Source organism: Orbicella franksi, chromosome 5 (assembly GCF_964199315.1).
Source record: "Orbicella franksi chromosome 5, jaOrbFran1.1, whole genome shotgun sequence".
Classification (NCBI taxonomy): Eukaryota; Metazoa; Cnidaria; class Anthozoa; order Scleractinia; family Merulinidae; genus Orbicella; species Orbicella franksi.
Window position 1 is genome coordinate 18,213,648 of NC_138149.1, and position 13,823 is coordinate 18,227,470.

At 37.3% G+C, this 13,823-nt stretch overlaps 1 protein-coding gene across 6 annotated transcripts in view; it reads right to left on the minus strand.

Moving 5' to 3' along the window:
• LOC145487507 (centrosomal protein of 70 kDa-like) overlaps positions 1-13,823 on the minus strand; it is a 187,374-nt gene that overhangs the window by 140,378 nt on the left and 33,173 nt on the right. For all 6 annotated transcript variants that reach the window (XM_081466322.1, XM_081466318.1, XM_081466316.1 and 3 more), the window contains 3 exons: positions 8,887-9,010; positions 2,716-2,764; positions 2,427-2,474 (listed from right to left, as the gene is read on the minus strand). In XM_081466322.1, the coding sequence (XP_081322448.1) occupies positions 2,427-2,474; positions 2,716-2,764; positions 8,887-8,951 (162 nt within the window). In that variant the 5' untranslated portion in view covers positions 8,952-9,010. The remainder of the gene's footprint in view (positions 1-2,426; positions 2,475-2,715; positions 2,765-8,886; positions 9,011-13,823) is intronic.

Genomic DNA, 13,823 nt, shown 5'->3' on the forward strand with positions numbered 1-13,823 from the left:
AGTTACCAATAAAAAGTATCTGTAAAGTGAGGTTTACTTGGTATTCGAACATGTCACTGATCAGAGGAACGTGTCCATTGTCTAGTTTGAGAACATCTAGGGCTCTGGGCTTTTCTTTGAAACAAACAAAACTGTCAATATTAAGTGTGTGTTAACTGGAAGTCATGGAGCTACTGTAAACAGCCGCTTACAAGTCCTGGGCTTATACAATTTTGCAAGGGGTTTTGAATGGGCTTCTAGCCCGAGGGGCTTATATCTGGGGGCATTATAAATGGAATTTACAAAAAAAAAAAACGTTTGAAATGAGCTACAGCAATATTGATCAAAATACATTTTCATGTACCAGTTCTTAATTAAGGTCCAAAACATCACCAAACATCAAATTCGTTTCATTTTAAACTAGAGGAGGGTGTCGTCGTCGTCGTTGTCGTCGCCTTCATCATGCCACATGTGGTAAAAGAGGTTCAAACAAAGTGGAGAAAATCAATGAATGTGCCCTTCGCTTTGTGACATGTGACAAATCAACCATGTGCAAGACACTACTTAAACAACTTAACCTGCTGTCTTCACATAATCAAAGAACAGTTGAAATGGGCACCAGTGTTTACAAAATTGTCCATGGGTATAAAGTCCCCAAAGGTATTGCAGAGCTACTGAAAGAGCAATCCACTAATTATAACCTTACAGGAAACTACAATCATATTGAAGCTGTTTAAAGTAACAACTACAACTAATGGACCCAAGTCATGGCGTTATACTAATGCTAAGATTTGGAATGCTCCTCCTGACCAAATTGCAGTGCTAAAGAAAATCGGAACATTTAAGAACTTGATTTCAAAGATGGATTTTTAAAATCTCACATTTTAATTATGTGAATACACGTCTTTTCTACACAACTTTAATAAGATGACTGTAAATAATTACGTGACCATTTTCATTTTTTATGGAGAATATACTATATATAGATTTTTGTTGCTATTTTTATTTCGTGGCATGTCTGTAAAGTCGCTATTTAGCTAAGTGCATTTGACCATGTTAAATAAAGGCTACTGACTTTTCTTGTTCTGGTCTGTTGAAGATAGCTTCCTTAGGATTGCTGACTAGTTTTACCATCTTGTCCTCTATTTATCATCAACCTTTGACACTCCTTGGAAATTTTTCCATATTTCCGTAGTTTTAACTGAAAAACAGCTAAACAAACAGCTATCACTACTGAATTCACATAGATCCCTAGAATCAAGACCTTGGAATAAACAACTAAGTCTTGTCAGCATGTGGAAGGATGACCTTTCCCTTCAAAAATTTCTGTTTCAAAACAGTTTCTATCAGTTTCAAATTCTTCCTGACATTTTTAGCATTCTGGGTCAGAAAAGTCAACCGGAGTAAAACAGCTGATTGCATAACATGACGAAACATCGCAAAATGTAAGATTCATACAGATGTGCGCAGTAGATATGTACTTCAATGTGCATGTGAGTAAAAGCAAAAGGACACTGGAAACAAGAAAGTTTGTGTTACTCAAGTGATGTGATATCAAGAGTTTAATGTTGAAAGTCTACGGCAAAATGTGTCACAAATATTAAATTAATTCAATTAAAAGGAGCTCCCAAATTTGAAGCTATTGCTTAGTGAAAATTCAAGGACTTTCAAGGACCTATATTTATGCCAGCAAATTTCAAGTACTGTCAAACAAACAGCAAGAGCTCATAAGTTTCAAGATTCTTGGAATAAAAGCTTCCAGTGGGTAATCCGTGATACATGTAAAGACGACGACCTTCTGTTTTGTTTGTAAGTTGGAGTTATCCTACGCCCGCTGGAATTATCATAATATTCATTTATTACCCTACATGTATCTCCAAGGACAACTAGATTTTAGTTTGGACAAGCAAAACTAAAATTGCACTTGTCCATTGGTTGAAGTCAAAATGTTTGCTGCACCCTGCTTCTGATCTGCAGAGGATATCGATTCTGAATCTGGGAACCAAACTTTTCCAAATCTTACTGAGATGTGCCAATTGTTGCACTGTGTAATAACAGGCTATTGATTTTCCACTGTATACCTTGTAAATTATCAGCACAGCATTCATGTCAACAAACTAAATGAATTTGACATTGTCTCATATAAGAGCTTATAGAACATATTATTGTAGGGTAACTGGTATGGCCAGAAGGATGTCATCAAATAGTTATGTGTTGATGTATTCACTCCATTTGAAGATATAGCCCAGGAAAACTCTTTTGCCCACCCAGCCACAACTTTTTGACCTGTGACTCTGTGTGTCACTGAATTTTCCCCAGTGAATTAATTATTGAAGTGTGTAATAGTATCCTATTGATTCAGATGAAGAGATGTAGTGTCAGTGGTACATACATGCAATAGCAACATGAACCACATGAATTTTCAGTAACCTTACCAGGAGACTTACCTGAGTCTTGAGCTTTTCTTCCTCCAGCTCTTTTTGTAGAGTCCTGATCTATAAGGAAAGCACAACTTACAGTTGCATATCTGACCTCAGTTCAATTTGTTATTAACTAAAACTACAGTAGGAAATTATTTTAAGCCTTGCACTGCCATTCTCTTACATGTATGTAATCTGAAACAAGCTGACAAGAGTTTATTCTGCCAGAACATTGTTCTTTGTTATGTATTCCTGTAAGTCTTGAAAAATGGCCGAAGAAAATATAACATAATTACATTGAATCCTATAAACACACCTCCATTTCAAATCGATAACCTCTTTCCCTTTCTTCATCAGCATCTCTCCTAAGGATAATAAAACACATGTAAGTATCTACTTTTGAACACCTCCCGCATGGAAGACACCTCCCAAAAGTTCCAGGATGGTTGACTGACTGGACCTGAGCAGCCAGAATGTTACGAGACTCTCAGAGGTTACAAATAATTTAAGAAGAATAAACAGAAAACCTTTTGTGTACCTTTTCTTGTGGCAGAACACAAGAGGTAGGATGTGTTCTAGTGCTTCGTTTGATACACTCTGTTATCCTCCCCAGAACCACGTGTAATATTTTAGGTACTAAACATTTTTTGCATTTAGTGCTATTTTCAAACTTCTATACAATCATGTACATTTGTCAGAGCTCAAATAAAGAGTAAAAACTTTTTGCTTCTCTTCAGTCAGTGCTTTATTTAAGGACAGGACTCGAGACTAACTTTTTTCTTTTTTGAAAACTTTTATGGTGCCTGTTACATTTTTTCCTATCACCTCCCCTGTAAGTAAAACATTTGCGCCTCTTGCACTTGTTTTGCACACGCACTATGCAATCTGCAGGTACATGTTTATGGTTGGATTTCAGTATAATTTTCAACAGATAACAGCTAGTTTTTCAGCTGAAAGAAGTTAACAGTTAGCGGTTAGTGATACACTGCTATTCTGGTATGTTTTGGTTTTAGTACACATTCATCAAATTTGATTGGGTCACAGTGGGAAAATTTTGCTTTCATTTCAGTTGCTTACTTGGTAGCATAGTTGATTACATCAATGCCAACCATAGCGCGCACGTGGTGGTTAAAGTATGCTTTGTGTGATGCACAGAATGTGTGCGCACTAACAATAGTAGGCACTGTCCTTAATTCTTTTCTCTCTCTCTGTGGTCAAGCTTTTTCTTAGTGTTTCAAATAACTTGTCAAATTGCTAATTATCGTTACAGCCTCTGTGTCACCTTGTTAAATCCACAATTAAACTACAACAACATTTAAAGGCATTTCAAAGATCATCTTCATTTGGAAATTGTAACAAAGTTTTCTCACAGACAGACTGACAACTGGCAATGCTATCAATCCACTTCAGCAAGCATTTGTGCAGCTATTTACATTCCAATCTGAGAATTGGGAAACTACATATCAGCAGTGAATAATTTAACCACACATCATCATTTTTGGTAATTTTGTCAATATTTGCCTTGTTACATCTCAATCAGCAGGAACAAACAGACCTGTCAGGAATCCCTTCACATAATTTTGTGATCCCCCCTTGTATGTAATAACTTGTAAGAATGAATGCTGCATGTTTCACTTTTGCTATTATTTTTTAGGATTTCAAATTTCCTGCACACCACCATGTTTATTTTTTGAAAGGCTTGATGGGGAAACTATGACGTCACTGCACAGTTGAAGAGATACAAAAATACTTCTAAACATTTATACTTCATATTATGGAAGAATATGCAGTTCCAATGAGAAAATTTCGTGGCACTGACATCATAAATTACCATAAAGTAAACATGACAACCCCAGTTATTTAACCTGAAAACCAAGTACTCTGCAATTGTATTCCAACGACTTACATGTATAGCCTGGCAGTATAGTCTGCATGCAGCCCTTTTCAATTCTAGTTTGCAGGCTTCACATCATATTAAAATACCCATTTCATTCCATGAGCTTCCCTCTCTACCTAAAACCAGCATGAAGAGTGAGGGCTCTGGAAATGTCACTGGTTTGAAATTTGAAAATCGTACTCATACTCAACCTCATACGGTTGGTCCATTATCTAAAGGTCCCTAGTTTCTACTGTACCTGCATTGAATCGCATAGATAAAATTTAGAATGAGATGATGCTCCTAACATCTGAACCAACAGAAATAATATTATTGCAGAAATGTAGAGAAAGGGCAGCAAGAGCAAGTGCAGACTATTGCAAATTAAGGCTCCTTTTCATTTATACTATTAATAGGAAAACTACATTTATTAGCACAAGAACAAGGAAAACTGTAACAATTCTAGTCCTAAGTGCACCAATAATGTAAAAATGTAAGGTAAAAACATACAGTAATTCTCAAAAAGAACAAAAAGAAAAACATTGCAGGGGTCTTATGAGTGAAGCTGATTATTGCTAACTAGCTGGAATTAGAAAATTAAGTGAATAACAAATAACTGATACAATATGCTCATAACTACTGTGCACTTAATTACTGACAATAGCGTGGGCATGGATAGTTCATAGTTCATAACAAAATCAACAGGGTATAAAATGTCTCCAAAGTGAGTATTATAAGAAATATTAAACGTAGAAATGACATCAACTCGGGAAAAAAATGCGAGTTCCAGATGGGATTTGAACCCATGACCCTCTGTCATCTAGCCGCACACTCTAACTACTGAGCTACTGGAGACTCTATGGTGAGCAAGGGTGAAATGTGGGTCTTTGACTGGAACCGCTTTGTGCGGTCACACAGCTAAACAATGACTTGGCACATATGAACTCATAACTGCATCAAGCGGTCACATTGAGGCATATCAAAGATGCAACCAACCACACTCCAAAGTGAGTATTATAAGAAATATTAAATTAACAAATGACATCAACTTGGAAAAAAATGCAAGTTCCAGATGGGACTTGAACCCACGACCCTCCATGATCCAGCCACTCCATGTTCTAACCACTGAGCTACATGTACAGGAGACTCCACAGAGTCTCCTGAGTAGCACAGTGGTTAGAGCAATTGGCTAGATCATGGAGGGATCCCATCTGAAACATAGATTTTTTTCTGTGTTGATGTGATTTCTACATTTAATATAGAATGTTTATCTTAAATTTTTTTTTTCATTCCAAACAAACCTACATATAAATTTGGTCTTATATTTTCAAAACTGGTATGGTTAAATTAATAATAGTCTTTTCATTTGTATCTCAGTTTAATTTAATTTAATCCATTTTCACTGCACAAATTGTAAGCCATAAATTAAAAACAGTGAGGAAGGACTAGAAAGGAATATTAGAACCAAACGGGCTAGCCCACCCAAGATACATAAAAACAAAACAAAGAAAAAAGCTGTTTAAATACAGTGTCAATAAACATCAAAGGGCTACTTTGACGTCCAAGTAACATTTGGGCAGTCAGGATCAAAGTTTTCGCATTTATAAAAGTCTCTACATCATCTCTACCCTTCAAGCATGACTGGCTAAGATTATCAGTCCTAAGTCCTTCGGGTAGGTTATTCCATAAATAAGGAATTCTATTTAAAAACATGCCCTTAAAAAGATCAGTTCTTACTAGGTTCAATTTCAGGTTTATAGCTTGAATAGGGCCTTAGTCTTTGATCCGAGCAAAATTCAAAATATGAGTCAAATGCTCAATTGGAGTATCCACATTTGAATTTGTAGAATGTTGTGGTCTTTGACCTCTCTTCGGTACACCAGTGGAAGAAGATCTAATCGCTTAAAGAGCTTGCTGTAAGTTAGCTCTGGCAGGAGAACCTGCGTCGCACATCCTTAGACTCCCTCTATTAGTTTTATCAGGATGACAGACTTCGGGCTCCAGATTTTGGAGGCATAATCAAGGTGAGAACGCACAAGCACCACGTAAAGAGACCTCGAAGTTGGTGAAAGTTGGGCACTTAGGCCAATACAGGGTCCGACAAATATTTTTGACAAAACTTGTCCCTGGGCAAGTGGCATGTCAAAATCACTTGCCCAACAGAATGAGCTAGTTGTCCCAGTTAATAATGGTAGAGGACAAGCGATTCCTTGAACTGTAGCAAAATCAATTCACATTATAGTTTAGGAGCCATATTAACAATAACAACTTAAGGACTTACATTAAATACTGATGCATCTGAGTGATGTTATGAATAAACTGCAAACACAGAACTTGAAGCTGTCTTTTATTTCTACTATGAGTCTCAATAAAAGTCACAGAGGATTGTTTAGGGACCACAATGCGAGATTATTGGTGACTTAATTTACAGCTCAACCATTTCGGTTGGAACACTCATCTGCATGTCTTTGCATTGTATTCCTTGTTGTATTCAACACCATTCGCCTTTCGCTTTGTCGTACCCAGAGTACAGTGTCACAGGATTTCCTGACAAACTTATCCGTAAATTATAACTCATACCTTGAACTTTGATCCACAAAATGGTAGAAAAACATGTTATGAGGGGTGTAGCAGCCAGGCCTTCAGAGGTTTACATTGGAAAGTACTGGGTATGAAACTCATGAAGAGATGTAGAATGGCGATCGAAAAGTAAAAAAAAAGTGATATGTATTTATTGCATTTCGAAAGGCTTCGATGGGAATTTCTCAAGGTAAACATTTAATACTTGGATATCTATAATTTATTGCGTGAAATTGCTCATAAGTCAATTGCTACAGCCTGGCAGGCTTTTACTAGAAATAAAACACTTGCCTGGTATTCTTTTCAACTTGTCCCAGGCGTCCGGGTCTAATATTTGTCGCACCCTGTAATAGTTCGTCAAATGAATCCTAGCGTCCTGTTGGCCCTAGCTTATTCACCTGTGCAAACATGAGCTCACTAAATCATCGCAAGTGATGAGCACTCCAAGGCAATGCTGATTGTCCACTCTCATCAGAATTTTTACTCCCATGATGTACTCGTGGATAACATGATGTAGTCGTGCATATCGAGCATTTATCTGCATTGAAGGCCAGCTTCCAGGTATTACTCCTTTTCAACCAGGTTATCAATATCTCTTTGCAACGATGCACAGTCACAGGTGGATCTTATAGGTCTTATAGGTCTTGTTTTTTTTTTGGTCTTTGTTTTATTCTTTGTTCTCTTTTGTTTTGTTTGTTCTTGTTTTTTCTTCTCTTTGATTATGCATATCGCAACCAAGATGAAGAATACTGATTTTCTTCTATTTACTCAGCTGTTTAGTTTTTAGTGCAGAGTGCACTATTAGGATTGTTTAGGGGCCTGCTGTTCAGTAAGGCACTAACCCACCAAGGCGATAACACAATAAGGTGTAAACTTTAATGTTTGTTTAATTAATTAATTTCAATTAATCAATTAGCTTTGTGGGAAGGGGCCTGCGTGGGGTAACTATAGGTACCCGTGCGCATTTTGCAAAACGCATCTTGCTTACGTTGCTGTTTTTGATACCTTGACAAAAATATATATATGGTTTTGCAAATCTAATGCGATCGTTGTGGTGCTATTCTCTTAACACCAAAAAAAATTTGCTCCAAACGCATGCGTAGATTAGTTAGTGTCAAAGTCGATTATATCTTAGCATTCTCGTCCCCAGAGGCCATGCTCCTTTTAGTCAGCTCCAAGAATCGCAACCTCTGGGAAGGTCCAATTTTTTGAGCATGCACAGAGTAATCGTTTTGTTTTCTCAGCCAATCAGATTTGTCAGTCTTGACTCTAAGCATGTCCAAGGACAAATATCTGAGCATATTTTTGCCCCAAATGGAGGCTATTGTGTTTCTAATCCTTCACATATTTTTCACAACATGCACGGTCATAAAAATTGGGGAATATCACTCAAATATTTCCCAGTTGTAGCTGGGGAATATTCTGTCACGTGACGCATTTAGACCAATTGCACTTGAGCAAAAATGTTTGATGGATTATTAACACTCGTATTTTTGGACCTCTCTCTTAAACAACACCCGATTAAACTCTACTGTTTTGGCAGCCATGTGGGATGTGAGGCCGTGTTGGGTTCTGGATAATATTGATGAACCGTGGGACAGTTTGGGTCGCTTCGATCATCTCCTGGTGAGAAGGTAGTTTTCATAAAATCGTTCATAATTGGCCCCGTCTGTGACCAATCACCCGGATAGAACACAGATGTATGGAAGCAATCGCAATCGTCCCAATTGCTACCAGCTTTGATGATCATCTTTGCAATGTTCTCATGTAATCACCCAATCGTAATATCACTTTCTGAAGTGACAGCGGTGACTGAAATGATCAGGGCAATTATATGAGAACCAGTCTTAAGTATTATGCCTCCACAGCAGTTGGCCATTTACTACACTTCAAGCACCCACTGTCTAAGCATGTCTGGAAGGTGTTTCAAACAATTTTAACATGCTCCAAATGCATTTCAAACAAAGATGCCCTTGAAATAATAATAACATAAGCCCTCTCTATATAGAGAGAGTCACATGAAATACTGACTGAATTCTTTGAGAAGAGCTGATCAGTTCCTGGACCATTGATTGTCTCCTATCACAATCAGTCATCAACTTGTCCAATGTGTTCTGCAAATTCTTGGAGGTGAACTCCTCTAGCACAACAGCTCCTTTTAAAAGGAGAAGAAAATATTAAAAAATAATTACAAAATAAGTCTCTGTTTGCTGGGAAACAAATCTGGACATTGTTACTGTGTGAACCACTGAGCCCTGCATTTGTCATTTTAAAACATGCAAGTACAATGTTCCATAAATTAAACCTAAACTTCTAACTTGGTTGGCACCATTTTTTAAAGTGCTCAAAAATAGCTGAATTTTGGCATGTGGGCTTCGTTCCACCTGAGAAACATTACTCTGAAGTTTTTTTCGCTGGGTTGCTCTTCATTCTCGAGAAATAACGTATACAAAAAAGGCACACAAGTTGGAAAAACCGAGTTGTTTACTGCATACACAATATCTCAAAAACGAAGCGCACTTTAGCGCGAAAACTACGGGACATTGTTTAACATACCTGAACAAAACTGCATGTGAAATTTGGAGCGTTTTCAACAAAGTTCACTTTCGATTAAAATACCTAATGCCCTTTTCCCGCCGAGTCCTTCAAATAAACGAAGCCGGGCCTTTGATATGATAAACCTAGCCGATCCTTTGTTATAATAGCCAAGTCAAGCCTTTGTTATGAGTCGAAGTCTCTCCTCGGTTTATTATAACAAAGGATCAGCCCACCGTGACCGCCAGGACTTGGATTTCACTTAGGAACCAGCAAAATGTCAATTTCATGCAACATACATAAGCTCAATTTTATTGATTTCAGGTCAAAAGTGGTTAAAATACTGACTCATGTTAATGGGTGACAGCAAGGATGTTGATTTCTCTTAAAAAGCAGCAAAATTTCAATTTCACGCAACGTATAAGCTCAAAAATGTTGATTTTACGTCTAGGTAAAGTCTGCATGTGAGCCAAGTGGCCCATCAGGCCGGAGCTTATCCCGGATTCTGTAGCATGAAGCGACTAGGAGTATTTCTACTCCCCCCTGGATGGGATGCTAGTCCATCGCAGGGTTACCCCCAGCATTAAGTTCGCCGTTACCCATTTATACACCTGGGTGGAGAGAGGCACTGTGAGAGTAAAGTGTCTTGCCCAAGAACACAACACAATGTCCCCGGCCAGGGCTCGAACCCGGACTGCTCAATCCAGAGACGAGCGCACTAACCATGAGGCCACCACTTACGTCTAAATAGGTAAAAATGTTGATTTTATGTTAATGCATGACGGAAAGGATGTTGATATCACTTAAAAACAGCAAAATGTTAATTTCATGCAACGTATAAGCTCAAAAATGTTGATTTCAGGTCTAAATAGGTAAAAACGTTGATTTCACATTAACGTGTGACAGCAAGGATGTTCATTTCACTTAGAAAACAGTGAAATGTTGATTTCATCAGAACGTGTGACCACAGATTGGCTCATTTCACATAAGGTCAGTAAAATGCTCAAGGCTCTTGTGGTTAGGGTTTAAGCTAATTAGGATTAGAGATTAGTCCAACGTTATTCAGCAGGGTTAGGGCTTCAGTTGTGGTTTGTTTAGGCAACTAGTAACAGTCACCATAGGTTGATTTCCCTACGAAGTAGTCAAGTTTGTTAGTTGGACTATAAAAAGAAATAAAAATAATAAAAAATAATTAAATAATAATAATAACAATAACTATAACAATAATAATAATGATAATAACAATAACAATAACAATAATAATAATAATAATAATAATAAAAACCAGGACTTGTATGCCATGTTCAGTCAGCTGATAAACATCGCAACTACCTTGTCGAACTAGGATAGTCAAATCAAATACAGCAATATACGTAGATGTCACTACTAAACAGTCAAAGAAGAGGGCCTATAGAGCATTTTTATTGTCATGCAATAAAAAATAATATCAAAAACCATTCAGTAGATAAGGTCAAGAAATTGTGATATTACAGAAGGTAAATAAAGAGGGCAGTTCTCCAAGTTTAAGTTGCATGCGTTGTCCCAAAGTTGACACATTCGTCGAAATGTTCTGCACAAATTTACAGAGCCTAGTATGGAGCCGCCATGTTGGTGTTCTTTGGTACACCAATATGGCGGCCGAAAATAGTGTTAACATCTGGAACTTACTTTGGTTATCTGGGAAAGTGATTATCTACACTGAACAAATAAACATTAAATAAGCACTTATCCCAATACAGCAACATCTTAAACAGCTAAAAATGACGAGATAAATACATATTTTTCGACAAACGCAATCATAGCTTTATGTCACGCACCGCCATAACTTCGAAATTCAAAATGCACTGGTACCTCTTATGCCTGATGAGGATAACAACTTTTTAGTTTTGGATTTAAGAACGTGATGACTTCACGTGAAAACGCTCTATAAACAGGGCTGACAGATTAACAAATTAACCCTTCTGCACAACATACGGGTCTCCATACATCTGCATGTCCACTGATCCCTGAAGTTCAAAACACGACAAATCATGCCAATATGAAGTAAAATTAACGCAACCTGGATCACAGATCTATGTTACAATTGATCGCTACTTGTTGGCCATTATTATGTTTAAATGAAAAAAGAAAAACGATCTAGTTACCAGTTCGAGAAACATCTGCAGAACATGATTGCAATGAATGCCGGGAAGGGTCTTTACACCTCGTGCGCGGGAAAACATGGCAGTTGATACAAGACAAATTTTATCACTATAAAACCAGTTCTCGCTTTCCAAACTTTGACGCTAGCAACGCTTGGCAAATGGGCCACAACTCACGAGAGGGTATTTTTCTTGGGCAAGAACTGCTCTTGGACTTTGCTGCCTGGATCGATCTGACTTCAAATGCCAATACCTTGATTGTATCAGTTTGTTCAAACATCAGAGAGCACATTTTGATCCTTTCAAACATGCTGATGACTTACAGGTTTGCTGCCTGGCTCAATCTGACTTCGAAGACCAATAACATGATTACGGTATATCAGCTGCCTTCGAAGTTTCAGAACACATTTTGATTCTTTAAAACATGCTGATGACTTATACGTTTATCAAAGCCTTATGATGCCTCTCAACCACCAGGCAGGCATACAAGGTACTTTAAAATTCACCATCTTTATTAACTTATCAATGCTTAAGATATTAGTTGACAGAGCTCTAATGCGGCACATCTCTTTTTTGTTCAATGGTATTTCGTTTGACGCTCAATCGATTCACGTGTTGTGTTCACATCACAATAACCGATGTAAACAATCTGTTCCCAGATTTCCGCTCTATATACTATTTTCCTTTGACTTAAAGACAGCTAAGATTCTGTGGAATACACTACAAACAGTCTGCCTGTTTGCTGTTCAACAAAATACTAAGAAGGTTTCTTTTATTTTTCATTCAACAAAAGATCTCCAAAAGAGGCCACTCGGAAAACTGATTTTTTTTGCATACGAAATGTTTCTGAGGTGAAACGAAGCCTACATGCCAAAATTCAGCTATTTTTGAGCACTTTCAAAAATGGGCGAAAAATCCAGGGGATGTTCTTGCCCGTGGCCTTTCAATTATGCTGATGAAATATATACGGTATTACAGTAGTTTCCTCCATTTGAAGCCAAAACCACTTCAAATCAATATTGATTTTAAAAGCCCTATACACAAGCAGACATTACTGAAGGTAAACACAGTTACAGTGGAATTCTGCCTTAGGACCACCCAGTTAACACGGCCACCTCGTTATTACGACCACTTTATTCTGGCCCAAACAAAAGCTCACTCAGTCATGTTCTTATTTAAAGAACCCCTTTAATATGACCACCCCGTTAATACGGCCAGATATTTGTGGCTTGTTGGTGACCAGATTAACAGGGTTTCACTGTACTTGATTTGAGACTTACAATGTACATGTAAAACAACTGGACACCTGAAAGACTGATTAAATCAATTTCAGTTTTCGTTAGGCAAAACAGAGTCCAAAAAAATGTTTATTTAGTTCCTTGGGAAGTTCCCTTGTCACATAGCCATCCCTGGCGCCAAAAGTCAGTTTAAGTAAAAGGTTTGTCACTATAATTATGAGATGTAACTTTACCTTTTTTTACTGTGCAAAGAACCTGTGCTTCTTTTCACCAAATTCATACTAGAAATTGATGGGAATTTATGCTTAGCTAGATATTTCTTGTTGATCTTGAGTTAGGTTAAGACAGAAAAACAGCTTTTGTGTTTTTGTGGATGTTCATGAAATAGCCATAACTCATAAAGTCCTATGTAAATAGTTTGCTGGCGCAGAAAAAATATTGAAGTCCCGAAACATTTTATGGCTTTTTTGAGAACTACCGGTATAGTGATTGCTCTCACTATCTATGCTACAATAAAGTGTATTTGCTGTTGTTCATTGCAGATATTTGCTATCAATTAAAAGCTCTTCATAACACTACGAAATATGCCCCTTACTTAAGGACATTCGTGCGAAAATTTTCCAATCGATAGAATTTGTTTTAAATTTTGACTGTAGCCATATAATGAGTAACTTGTGTCAGAAATGCAAAACATTGGGTGTCACTGACTTCGTTTCACAGATAAAGCATGTGGAAAACTACCCTGATTTTGAAAACTTGGTGCACGTCATTCAGCATGGTCTACAGGGGTTTATAGTTAAAAACACTGAAGGTGAGTCAATGGAGGCAAATGATCTTAGTCATATTTTGTAGAAGTGGGTCTGTTGCAAAAATAATTCCAAATGTTACCAACATTTTCACAAAACTTAACCCTTCAAGTGGCATTTGAAACTGTCACACAGATAAACAGAGCTAAAAAGAATGGAATTTGATGGTGCATTTTGCAAAAAATTCAAACTTCTAATCAATAGATTCTCTTCATTCTTTTGTTAAATGTAGAAAATCGGTAGAGAAA